Raw genomic sequence first — 12,960 nt, forward strand, 5'->3', positions numbered from 1 at the left:
CCACACACACACACACACCCCACACACACACACAAGCATATATATAAAATAAAACACACGTTGTCGTATGACAAGTTTAATGAATTTATTTCATCATAGATACAGGCTTTAATATTTCCCTGCATTTGGTAATCTAAGTCTATAAACTAAAATTAACTTGTGTATATCTGCTTTTTTTTCCTTCTTTATGCATGTCCTAAATAGAAATGAAATCGCAACGTTGACATAACGCAAATATGATGACAAGAATACGTGATGATAAATAAATGTAGCATCGTGTTCTAATTTACACATCTTACCACGCCTTTATATTCAATAGCAATGGAAGAATTCATGTAGTTTACATTTGTTAACTATTTTGCCCCTACCAATATGTATGTATATCAGAATATAGTGTCCATATTTCTGTCACTAGTTATGCAAATATGGGTATCCAGAAATCAAGAATTCAAATATATGTTTGTGGTTAAAGACCACATTTCAGTGGGATTTAAGTTGAAATCTGTACATGTTTTGACCAATTCACAATCCTTAGTTAATCTGCAGCTAAAGTTGTCCAGGATTGCTTTAAAACAAGTCAAAATAATGCTGATAATGGTCCAAGTAATCAGATAAAAGCTACAATCTATGATACTGTCTATTACCAATAAATTCACTATCGATATATCTAAATTACAAATATATTTAAGTGGAAAATAATCCATTTACGTAACAAACTGCGTATTAGATAAACATGCATGCAATTCACTATAGCACACTAATTTATAAATCGCTACTTGCATATATTTCTAACGGTCATCAGAAATAATGGCCAGATCATGCAGTGAAGTGATTTTTCTGCCAATAACTGCTAATACTAAAGGCATGTCTTTCCTGGTGAGAATTGTGGACAGGAAATGATTCACTTGAGGCGGAAATAGTAGACCACAAAATCTAAGACTATTAGCCTTAATTCCAGCTTATCACATAAAACTGACCCCCCCCCCTTTTAAGATGATTCATCCCTTTCTCGTGAAGGTGACCCCTCGAAATATTCTGGACCGTTTCTCAAAATATATGACACTTAATAAAGTTTTACTGTCCGTCGTTTCGTCGTTTTCAGAACCAGACATTTTTGTCATCAACACACCATGAAGATTACTTAAGACAGAACAATATACCCTCTACTACATAAATAAGAATATAGATTACACACTAAGTAACTATAGACGTGACGTTGATAGTACTAGTATTTCATCGATTAGGCAAGCACACTCTGCTTCGCCCAAATTCCGTAATTCTACTGCAACAATAAATGGCTATCTTTATAAATATACTATAGCTATCGTCTACACAAACCTTCTCAAAAGTGTCAATAGTGTGAATTAAGACTTCCCCAAGTGACGTATGATTTCTGTGTGTTCAACTCAAAACAATCAAAGCTTTGAATACTTGAAAAAAGACGAACATTTCAAGCTACACTTCAGTTCAAGGTCAATTTGCAGGCTGTTGTTACGTATTGGTTATAATAGCCATTGGCGATTCGATTTATTGGATGGATATTTATCAACAAATTAAGTACCCTATTATATGTGTTAATTAAACCTTCAGTGAAAATTGATGAATTCCATTTCAATACACAATTTGAAACTTGTAAAAACAATTTGTTGTATTATTTGTAGTTGCGTGGTTACCATTTTACTCTGATTAAAGTGGCACAAGCTAAGTTTATACGTTTTTTTCACCACCTGTGAAAATGCTTGCATAAAACCTTTATTCTAGTACAATGTTGCTGTCATTGAATGCCTTCTGCACAGTTGATCATATAGTAGGACTTTCCAAAACATATTTAAACGTGTGACAAATTACGTCATCGGATCGTTGCTAAGTTATATCCTAAGACATAGTTCAAGTGATGGGTAAGTATGCTTCTGTAAGTAGAAAACTACAGTACAAGTACCTTGAAAATGTGCTGCAAAAAGTAGGCGCGAACACGTATATACTCAGTATATGTCCCTTTAATAGCTATTATTCGCTGTCAAGTTATATTTCAGGTCGAGATTATATCAATGCATAACAGACAACCACAATAGACGAGTTGTACACTAGAAGTTTGATACCAGTGCATAATTACGAGCAACAGCCTCGCTTTCATGTTATCTTTATCAATACAACCGGTACCCACATCGGATATATTTCTAATTTCAAAATCAGAGAAAAATATTAATAATTAATAAATTGAGAATATAAAGATATATATGTAGTGTATGATCACTACAGTGCCGGGTCCTTTGGTCCACATGTGACCTTTGCCCCGTCCTGAGCAGTGTTCCAACTCACGGATATATTTGTCGACCAAATATAACTGCTATTCATTTTGCTAATGCAGGATTATTGTGTATGAAACTTTGGAGACAAGCTAGGTATATGAGTACATGGGGTGTTGAATTAACAAGGACAGTATGTTCATAACTACACAAATGCTACGGTTGTTGCACCTTATATACAATGTGTACTATAAATGCTACATACATAATGTCCATCGGAAAATAACTACTCGTCCATTTCCAGTAGCAAGGAAATTTAATAAATTGAACTAGCTCCGAATACATGCACTTTAACCTATATCCTGTGAAAAAAAAGACAATGCATTGGCTGCGTCAGCGGAAGAGTGTCTCAATATTGTGTAGAGCAAGAGACCCTGTCATGCGGGGATAGATTGGCTGATCAGATATTTTACTATCAGCTATGATGTAGATATATGAAGGTAACTGTAGATCTGTTTTGTGGTAATGGCCACGTGTATTATCATTTCCTCATAAATAGCACTATTTCTAAAAGACATAACTATTATTTTTCCTCGTCGCCATTCACTTTCTTGCTTTCATCTTGCTGAGAGTCTTCTACTTTCCCATTTTCCTTGGCATCGCCGTTTTCTGCATCCTTTACGTCTTGGCTGTCTTTTTTAGCGTCTTCACTTTCTTTCTTGTCTTCTTTTGCTTCTGCTTTCTCAGCCTCGTTTTCGACCTTAGGTGGTTCCTCCGCCTTTGCATCTTCTTTTGGGGGTTCTGCTGCTTTTTCTTCTTTCTTCGCTTCATCTGTTTTTGTTTTATCCGTTGCTTCCGCGACATTCTCGTCTTGTTTGCCATTTTGTGCTCCATCTTCAACCTTCTCATCTGCCTTCTTGTCTGTAGGTTGCTCGGTTGATTCTTCTGCCGTCGCGGCTTCATCTGTTCCATTCGCAACTCCATTTGTCGCTGCATCTCCCTCCGCCGCTGGTGGCGTTTCCTGGTTGTTCTCGGTTACTTTTCCTTTGTCTTTTTTCTTTGATTCCTTTGATGTCTCTACTTTCAAGACAGTGGGATCAGAGTCGGGAACTGCTGGAAAACTAGTTATGGGTGTGTCTCCCATGATGCATTTATCCCAGTCAGGCCAATATTTTTCCTTCATTCGTTCACAATAGTCATACAGGTTCTTACAATCACCTGGAAAGGGCAGAAAAAAACAACTTACATCGTAAACAGAGTATTTTTGTTTTGGGTTTATCGTAACGATAGCCTTGAGCGATCACATCACTATCTAAGATTATTTTGACGATAACACATTTCAAATGCTGTTTTTTTTATTTTCGGCAGAACAAAATCGATATTCTGACCTATAGTTCAACATGTCACATTATTTTGACATTGTCTTCTCTTTTCTATGACAACTTTAACACGACGTCAGATAAAACCAACCTGCATGGCTTACTCAGTGTTATATATATATATCTATATATCTAGTTACCACTCTACAGGTTTGGCATATCGCCAATTATCACAATGAAATACTCCACCATCAGCAATATGAATGGCACAACGGTTGAAACTATTTCCTTGTTCTGTCTCTAACCGATACATTGATATTGTTTGAGACTTCTCTGACAATAAAATAGCCACTTGTCTGCAACAGTTAGTGACGGCATGATGTACAGGTCGAGAGGTCATGACTTATCAAGCTACATGTATTTCCTGCATTAAAGTCTCAAATTGAATATTCTTCCAGAATGCTTCTCCTCTAGTATTTCGTTTCTTCATTTTTTCAACACGGAAATGTTTATAATTATTATATTCAGGATTTTGTCAACGTTCGACAATACTATAGCCTAGCACAGCACAACACAGCACAGCACAGCACAGCACAGCACAGCACAGCACAACACAACACAACACAACACAGCACATCGCAGAACACGACACAACACAACACAACACAACACAACACAACACAGCACAGCATTACACAGCACAACAGCATCTCACAACACAACACAGCATAGCTCAGCTCAGCTCAACACAACACTGAACACAACACAGCATCTCACAACACAGCACAACACGTACAGCACAGCACAACACAACACAACACAACACAACACAACACAGCACAGCACAACACAAATTAATCAAATAATTTCATGGAAATTAGGTTCCTATTAGACTGTCGACAGCCGTTCGTGCCTCTTTTTTTTTTACTACGTTTCATCTAAAACAAAGCTGTCGCCTCGCTCCGTAGCACTGAATACTAACGCGTACTGATAGGAAATTGCGAGTGCCGTAGTCTCGTGCCTCCGGCACTCGCTGTTGCTAAATAATCAGTACGCGGTTATAGTATTGCTCCGGATCGGAGCGAAGCGACGACTTTAGTTTTAGTAGCAAAAAAGGCATGAACGACTGTCGACAGTCTAGGTTCCTATATTCTTTCAAAATTCAAACTGTACTAATTCATTCATTTTGTGATATGATATCTTTATCTTTTCATGTGACAGCAAAAGTCATCACAAATATATATTCTCAGTTCTGATATCTACCTTTAAGAAGTTTTTCTTGGGGTGAACCTGGTAATTCGTATGCAAATGTTGCTAGCAGACCAAAGATACTGGCATCTACGTCCGAGCCACCATCACCAAAATAGAACTGATTTTCTCCTGACAAATTAAAAAAGTTCATGAAAGATCTTAAAGAAAAAACAGACTATACAAGGAAACAATTCAATACTATCCAGGAAGGAGGAAAATCTAAAATTATATTAAATGATTGAAAACGTTGCAAAATGGACACAACTGTTAAGTTCATATAAGGAAGCGTTTCACATCCTTTTTACTGTTATCATTATATACAATGTAGATACAAATCTTCAACATAATGTCGAAAAACTTGACATATCGATATCAATCTTTCTCGCTGAATTGCTACAACGATCCCTCGTGAAAAACATAACCGCTTCGCCTGAAACCCCGGGGTAGGTACTCACATATGTATCACGGTTTTCAAAGTCCCTTTTTGTCTGATGTAGATTTTTTACTCTTGATTTCCTAAGCACTGTGTGTGAAGGTTTGACCCCTCTCTGAACACGTAAAAAACAACCTTTGACCCCATATTTTGGACAACGTAGTTTCCAATTTTCCGATTTTCTTATTTTTTTTTGAATTTCAAAACAAACTTTCTACGTTGCCGGTTTTCAATTTTTCCGAGGATTTTGACTCATATTTCAGGTAGAATGTAAACTTTTGAATTTTTGTAGCGTTTGTGTTTGTAATTTGAATCCGCCTGGGTACACATGTACCCATTACCCAGCTGAGTACACCCCCCCCCTTTTTACCGGGAAACCCCGGCCTGAAACTATCAACATACAGTGACTCAGTCTTCTTGAACAAACACAAACATTTATAAATGTTATCTATTCACTTGAAAAACAGTGCTTGAATTTCACTGACTTGTTTTGGTTGGCGTAAATAACAGTTCACTTTGTGGAATCGACGAAACAAGTATCGATAAATACAGTACATAGTTTCCATGCATCCAGTACAATGAGTAGATATTACACCATAACAATTATCATGGAAGGTGTAGTGAACTTACCTAAGTAGTTAGACAATGCTTGTATGTCATGCTCAGCAATCTGGTATATTTCTGCCCTCGAGTGTCTTCCTAATCCCTGATTATGTAGAGCTTTCTGGACTTGACCTTTACCTCTCCACAAGGATATGTCCATCATAAATCCACGTGGCATGTTTTCACGCATTGTTGAGGAAAATTCTTTATCTACCATACGAGCGTAAAGTAACGACCTGATAGGATATGAAAAAGAATTTTTCGAAATATTAAACGCATACACATACATACGCACACACAGACACAGACACAGACACAGACACAGACACAGACACTCACTCACTCACTCACTCACTCACTCACTCACTCTCATTATATCACGTATGTCTCCCTGCCTTCCCGTCTTTCCATCGACTCTCTCTCATCATATCACGTATGTCTCCCTGTCTTCCCCGCTCTCCCTCCTCGAGTCTGTCTCTGTCTATCTCAGGTTGGTGGTGGCCGAATGGTTAAACCACTTGCCTCTCAATACATAGTCTTTGTTTTAATACAATTTACCATGCTATAAGTATGACGAGTGTCGATCAATTTGACTCTACCGAAGAACGCAGATTTTCTGCAGGTACCATACTGTAACTCGTTATCTTTCTTACCAGTATAGATTTTCTTCCACCAGTCGCTGGAAAGCTTGACCGACCGCCTTTTGTTCATTTGATAGCTCCTTTTGTAGGTCAACATCAAGTTTCTTGTTGAGAAACTCAATAATAAACGAGGAGTCTGAAACCGTCTCGCCATTATACTCGATCCAGGGCACTTTTCCCTTTGGAGATTTTTTCTTGCCATGGACACTCTGAATAGGAATAAAGAGGATGTGTTTATTTCAAAATGGATGAATTGGTTGACTTGGAGGGAGGTTACTGTGGGGCTATGTATCTCTCAGTCTCTCTTCGTCTCTCCATGTATGTCTCACTATATGTCTGTCTGTCTGTCTCTCCCTCCATGTGTGTCTGTCGCTCTATGTCTGTCTCTGGCTCTCCCTGACGAGTGACATTTTGTGAGTGTGTACATGTATGTATGTATGTATGTATGTATGTATGTATGTATGTATGTATGTATGTATGTATGTATGTATGTATGTATGTATGTATGTATGTATGTATGTATGTATGTGTGTGTGTGCTCTGTGTCTGTATATGTCCGTCTGTCTGTCTGTTACCCTCTTCCCCTCTCTTATCTCTGTCTGCCTCACACACACATACACACACATACAATTATATATATATATATATATATATATATATATATATATATAATATATATATATATATATATATATATATATATATATATATATATATATATATATATATATATATATATATATATATATACCGCCACACACATTCCCTTCCTCTTAAAATTATGCGGAAAATTAATATTTTCCCTTTGATTTTACATGTTCCCATTAAAGACATTTGTTCAGAGTTGTTGTATTTCCACATGACAAACATAATCCACTCGATTCCCTTACACTGGCAAATAATCGAGCAGTGACAGAATCATTCGACCTATCGAACAGACAACGTACTAATGTGTAGAGATTATCTATGTATAATTAGAAATTGCAAAATCCGTCAAATGACTGCATAATGTTAATAACTGATCGCAGCACCTAAATATAGAACAAAGAACCCGATTATATGCATACCTTGTAAGGTATATTTGCCATTCGCAAATATGTCTCTACTTTAATGGCAAACGGCGATAAGCCAGGTGAATGTTTGGCCCTGCCAGTTTGGTGTAGGATCACTGTATCCTTCGTGGAACTAGTTCTGTAAAGACAAAAATCAAATAAATCATCAAGGTCAACGAACTATAACAAATGAAGGCCATGAACCTATTCCTTGCTAAGCACACTTGAAACAAACTGAATCACAGAAATGGCATTTAAGTCAAGTTTTGCCCCTTTTCTCGTTATTCAAGACGCGAGGTCGAGAACTGTTTGTTTACTATTCTGCGTGAAAGCGTGAGTTGAACCACTTTCCCATTTATTCCCATGCATCACGCGTGGCTTTCGTGTTTATCCCAACAAAGTTTAAACAAGTTAAGAGCAACCACCCTAATATAAGTGAGAAGAACAACATGTTGACGACATATACATTACATAGATTTGAGTTTTCAAATGCATTGAAATATCTTATCGTTATCAGCCTCTATACTGACCTTCCAAATGCATATTTAAACGAATGATTAATTAGATCCGTGTCCTTGGTAAAATATGACATAAATAGAAAAATCCATTGTCGATGACACTTCCTGATGACATTGAGTCATATCACTATTCGTAACCGATATCCGATTGGAAGTTGGACGTTGGTCGTTTGTGGCGCACTCCACGCCCATAGTGACATGTATACCAAATCACACCTCTGCAATACTGGTATCGGCCAAGAGAAATTGGGTCTGTTTTTACATGGTTTTAACCACTGGACTCTAAGCGTCGATCTTTCTTATCATGATTGCCCCTTTGAAAGGAAAGGCAGCGGCTGGACATTTTTAATCCACAAATTATTTAAGCCCGGGAAATCAATGTATAATTCTTTTACGCTAATCACTACTCATCACCTAAACAACACTGTGGTAATACTAGTATTTCCTTGATCGAAATAGAACTGTATCATATCGTGAACGTCGATAACGGAAAATATCAGTCACTGACATGGTTGTGGCACGGCGACGTGCAAGAAATAGTGTAATACTATGCATTCGACACAAGTCGAGATTTTAAGACAATACAACTACACATCGTGCTATATGGTTAATTTTTAACAAATGTTCCATGTTCGGGCAACGGAAATATGACAGCGGAATGTATGACCAAGTTGTTTGTGGGATACCTAGCAAAGAGTAATATCTATTCCTGCACACTATTTACTAAACATATACATTTGTCAAACTAACAATTCTTGTAGGTTGAAGGCGTCACGCAGACGATGCAAAATTGTTTGGTGAACTCGGTAGTACCAGGCTGGTACGTATATATAGAGCAGTCCTTCTAACGACTCGGATGGAGTTTGTACAATTCAAAAATCGAATGTAGAATAAACAAGGTGTCACACACAGTCATGCTTAGGTTAGAAAATGATCACACCATTATGCACTACATGTTTTTGAGATGTCATGGGAGAAAATAGATAACAATGCTATTAATGGTAGACCACCACAATCACCACCCCAACCATGTACATCATCATCATCATCATCATTATCATCATCATCATCATCATCATCATCATCATCATCATCATCATCATCATCATCATCATCATCATCATCATCATTATCATCATCATCATCATCATCATCATCATCATCATCATCATCATCATCATCATCATTTAATAATGTTAATTTTTTATATATGGTTTTTCGCATACTGCTCAAAGCGCTTTACAATTATTACCCCCTGGTATGGACCTTTAACGGCACAATGCCCTTTTATACTTCAACTCCATGGGGAGCATACATCATCAACATTGTCGTCATCAATCATTGTTGTCCTTAGATAGTCATAATCATGATTAATATTACCATTATATTCTTAACAACTACACATGACCAAATAGATCGACGTCGCTATTTTAGGGTTTGAAGTGTTAGGGATGTGAAAGTCATCAATCATTTTGAAGTGTTACTAAATTTAGAGACATTAAATAACCCTAGTTTCACATATTGGACACCAAAATTTCAGACATTGCAATGTTATGAACCTTGGGGGTTACGGACTGTACCGAAACGGATTTCAAAACTATACTATCTAGAATGATGCATCCATTACATAATTAAATTGTTACAATCACAAATTAATGAACTCTAATACATACATCAAACAATAAAGAGTTATGAAACTGACAATTCAAATAATACATTTCTGAGTTTTAACATTCCTTTCGGGTCGATAAAAGTACAATTAACAACGGTTGAAACTTGGACACAATGGCACCAAAGCACAGCTGACATTTGTTTGTAGGTTTGTGGAAGAAAACAGCAATATTGTAACGGTGCTGTAGTAGGGCCAGGCAATCGGCGCCACGATAAGGCGGAAGTTTATAATTCTACGTCCATATTTACGGGGACTCAGGCCAGAGTCGACTCTCCTCCGACCTAAGTTCAAAAACTGATAAGTTGGTCTTTGGACAGCTTTCTGGAGATTAGATTTGTCAAATATGCAATCCTCTTAGTCCATACTTTAATAAACCACGACTGAAAGGGGAATGCCACTCGAGGAAATACAGAATGTACATTGTTCATCTAATATATATGCATGCCTGCTGACTCCCATGATGCAACACTGGATCACTGCTAAGACAGTCCTAGAACTATGAATCTAAAACCAGATTTAATTTGGTGTAATCGAGGAAACTGCCTTCAATACCAAACTTGCTCACAGAACAACTTCCATATCAACTGCCAATTATCTTTGTTTTGTGTGAAATAATGTCATCTCATTGTCGAAGCTTTAAAATGTTACATTTAAACCATTTTTTTTTATCTTTGCCTTCAGTTTTGAAGGTTGTTCAAACTAGTTTATTCTATTGCTATCACAAGTATTAGACGTGTCCATATAGATAATGACTGGGTATTTATATATTGTGGATTTTTAATTAATAAAACAATGTTCCTCTGCTTTTCCACTTCAAAAATCAATGTGAAACAACATAGACCAGGTCCATGTGTGTGACTCAAAGATCCCCCCCCCCCAAAAAAAAAAAAACACACCAAAAAAACACAAAAAATGTGCAAACATTGTTTAAAAAATATTTCCTGTACATACATTAAACCTTTCACACATTTTATTTAGTTTTTTTTCCAATCGATGAGATACAAATAAACATGACCTTGTATGTTGCTTCATGTCGTTTAAACGTAAAGTTACTTCATCACACAATTAAAAAAAATTCAAATAAGAATTTCTCATCCACATGGCCACTTAACACTTCATAAGTGCATCTCTAAATATCCATACATATAATACTTGATGACTGTGTCTGTTCCATTCAATACAAACCTGATTTCACTTAACTGTGATCAGGAAGGTAGTGTTTAAGTGACTGCATTTCGGAATTTTCAAAATCGTAGTTACTGTACATAATTATTTTATAGATCCGTCTTAATATACTCTTCTTATGTATGCAATATTATTGCTGACAGAGTCAGCTAATTATTGCGAATACTTCTAAATATTCACCGTCGCCTCGTCCATATCACCAGAGGGGTGTTATAAACACCCTAGATACGGCAGGAGCAGTGTGTACGCCCCAGGTTCAATCAATTACCTACGACGTCATACATACTGCTATTGTTTTCATAAGGATGATCAGATGAAATCTTGAATGTAATGAATGAAACATCTTATTCTTTGTGCAATATTTAATCTTGTTTGTCACCCCTTTCATAATTCGTGCACACACAGTGAAATTGTATATCAACATGTACATATATGATAGTATTCCTTGTGAAATTTAGACCATGAGTCGGACATCCGTACGCAATAACAAATGATCATGTGACTCATCAGATCGTGATCGTTTCAAGGTCTGTACACTTAAAATGTAGGCAGTGATATCCAAGAAGTATGTTGGAAATGTAAGCTAACTGTTTTAAAACAATGCCAATTACGATGTGTGTTTGCAATATTGCGAATCAATCCTGTGCACAGCATTACCGATTACCGCTTATAATGTTGTGGAGCAAAAACCTGCATGATGATTCGCCCAAGGAACCCAAGTTCAAATGTATTAAAATTCCTTTGACGCTCAAATTAATCCGTCAGCAACACAGTTTTAATACCTGACGACATCCATGTTTGTGGGGCAACTGCAGCAAATATAAAATCTATTTTTAGACCGTAAAGTTTTAAAATTATGAAATATTCAATGCCCGTGTTTTTACATTCATCTATATTTAGTGTGTTTTTTCCTACAGAGAAATACAAAGATTGAATCAGTTTATAGAGTCCCCTGACAAAACATTCACCCGCGCCTACTAATCTTAATCGCTTCCATATGTCCGCGTCCATGACGATGCACATCGATTACCGAGTATACGAGATTTGGAATATTTAAGGAGGTGGTGTCATCATCCACAATGTTGATATTGAACGGAACAATGTAATTTATGTGAAAAAAAATGACAACTTATCACTGATAAAATCCTGTAAGTAGTTTCAGAAAATGATAACAAAATGCAAATACATTTTACGACGCGAGTGGTGTCCTAACCGAGGACAGCTTCCCAGGGTGACGAGAAGGACATAGTAATAAATTAGGTCAACACACCCATGTCAAGCGAGTCTAAAAGATGTAAAAAAAAAAAGACACACACGTAACACAAAACTACTACAAAATGATACAATTGAAGTTTCTGGACGGAACTAAAACTGCCCGACACAACCTCGCATCACATTACGTATGTCTCCGATGTCAGATGTTGCATTTCGATAACATATGCAAATTAGTGTCATCGGAGAAAGCGTAAAACAAGGCTTCCTGGTATGCGAAAACAGGGTCGTAGAGACCACTCCTTTTTGTTCTACAGAATACGGTGAGTGCATGTATTGATGAACATGTTGTTCCGGTGGGCAATTTTCTATCACCGTGACGACGTGCGATTAAGCATCATTATTCAATTGATGTTGAAACACGTATCCAAAAGACACAAAACATTGGCAGATTTGTTCATTTCAAAAGTGCCGAAATATGATAAAACAAAGCATGTCCTACATGTTAATTGTTTTCACGTCTCAGACTCTGAGGACGTGACAAGTGGGTTGCTACTCAACACGTCTACGAAATGTCTGCTAAGTACATACCCTTCAGAAGACATGTTTTCAGGTGAAGCTGACGACCGTTGTATATGGTATGACGGTTTGGATACTGCGAGCTCCTTCAAGTACAAGCACAGCGCTGCCTTCTACTTCAACACGAAAACTTGTTCAGTCGCGAGGTCACGCCCAGTCTAGTGTACGCATGGCAAAGTGGGCACAAGTCACCCTCTGATCGGTACGTCACCGCTGTGATGAATATGTATGAGCATGGGCTGAAAAGCA

General features: G+C 37.1%; 1 protein-coding gene across 1 annotated transcript; it reads right to left on the minus strand.

Moving 5' to 3' along the window:
• Window positions 1-88: 88 nt before the first annotated feature.
• Window positions 89-12,912, minus strand: LOC144446474 (failed axon connections homolog). The gene is made up of 6 exons (XM_078136241.1): window positions 12,724-12,912; window positions 7,561-7,684; window positions 6,506-6,702; window positions 5,880-6,088; window positions 4,829-4,945; window positions 89-3,464 (listed from the first exon to the last, which is right to left on the minus strand). Exons 1-6 carry the CDS (start codon window positions 12,735-12,737, stop codon window positions 2,830-2,832), a joined length of 1,296 nt encoding a protein of 431 aa, XP_077992367.1. The 5' UTR covers window positions 12,738-12,912; the 3' UTR covers window positions 89-2,829.
• Window positions 12,913-12,960: the final 48 nt, after the last annotated feature.

The sequence above is a fragment of the Glandiceps talaboti genome, chromosome 15, assembly GCF_964340395.1.
Source record: "Glandiceps talaboti chromosome 15, keGlaTala1.1, whole genome shotgun sequence".
NCBI classification, from domain to species: Eukaryota; Metazoa; Hemichordata; class Enteropneusta; family Spengelidae; genus Glandiceps; species Glandiceps talaboti.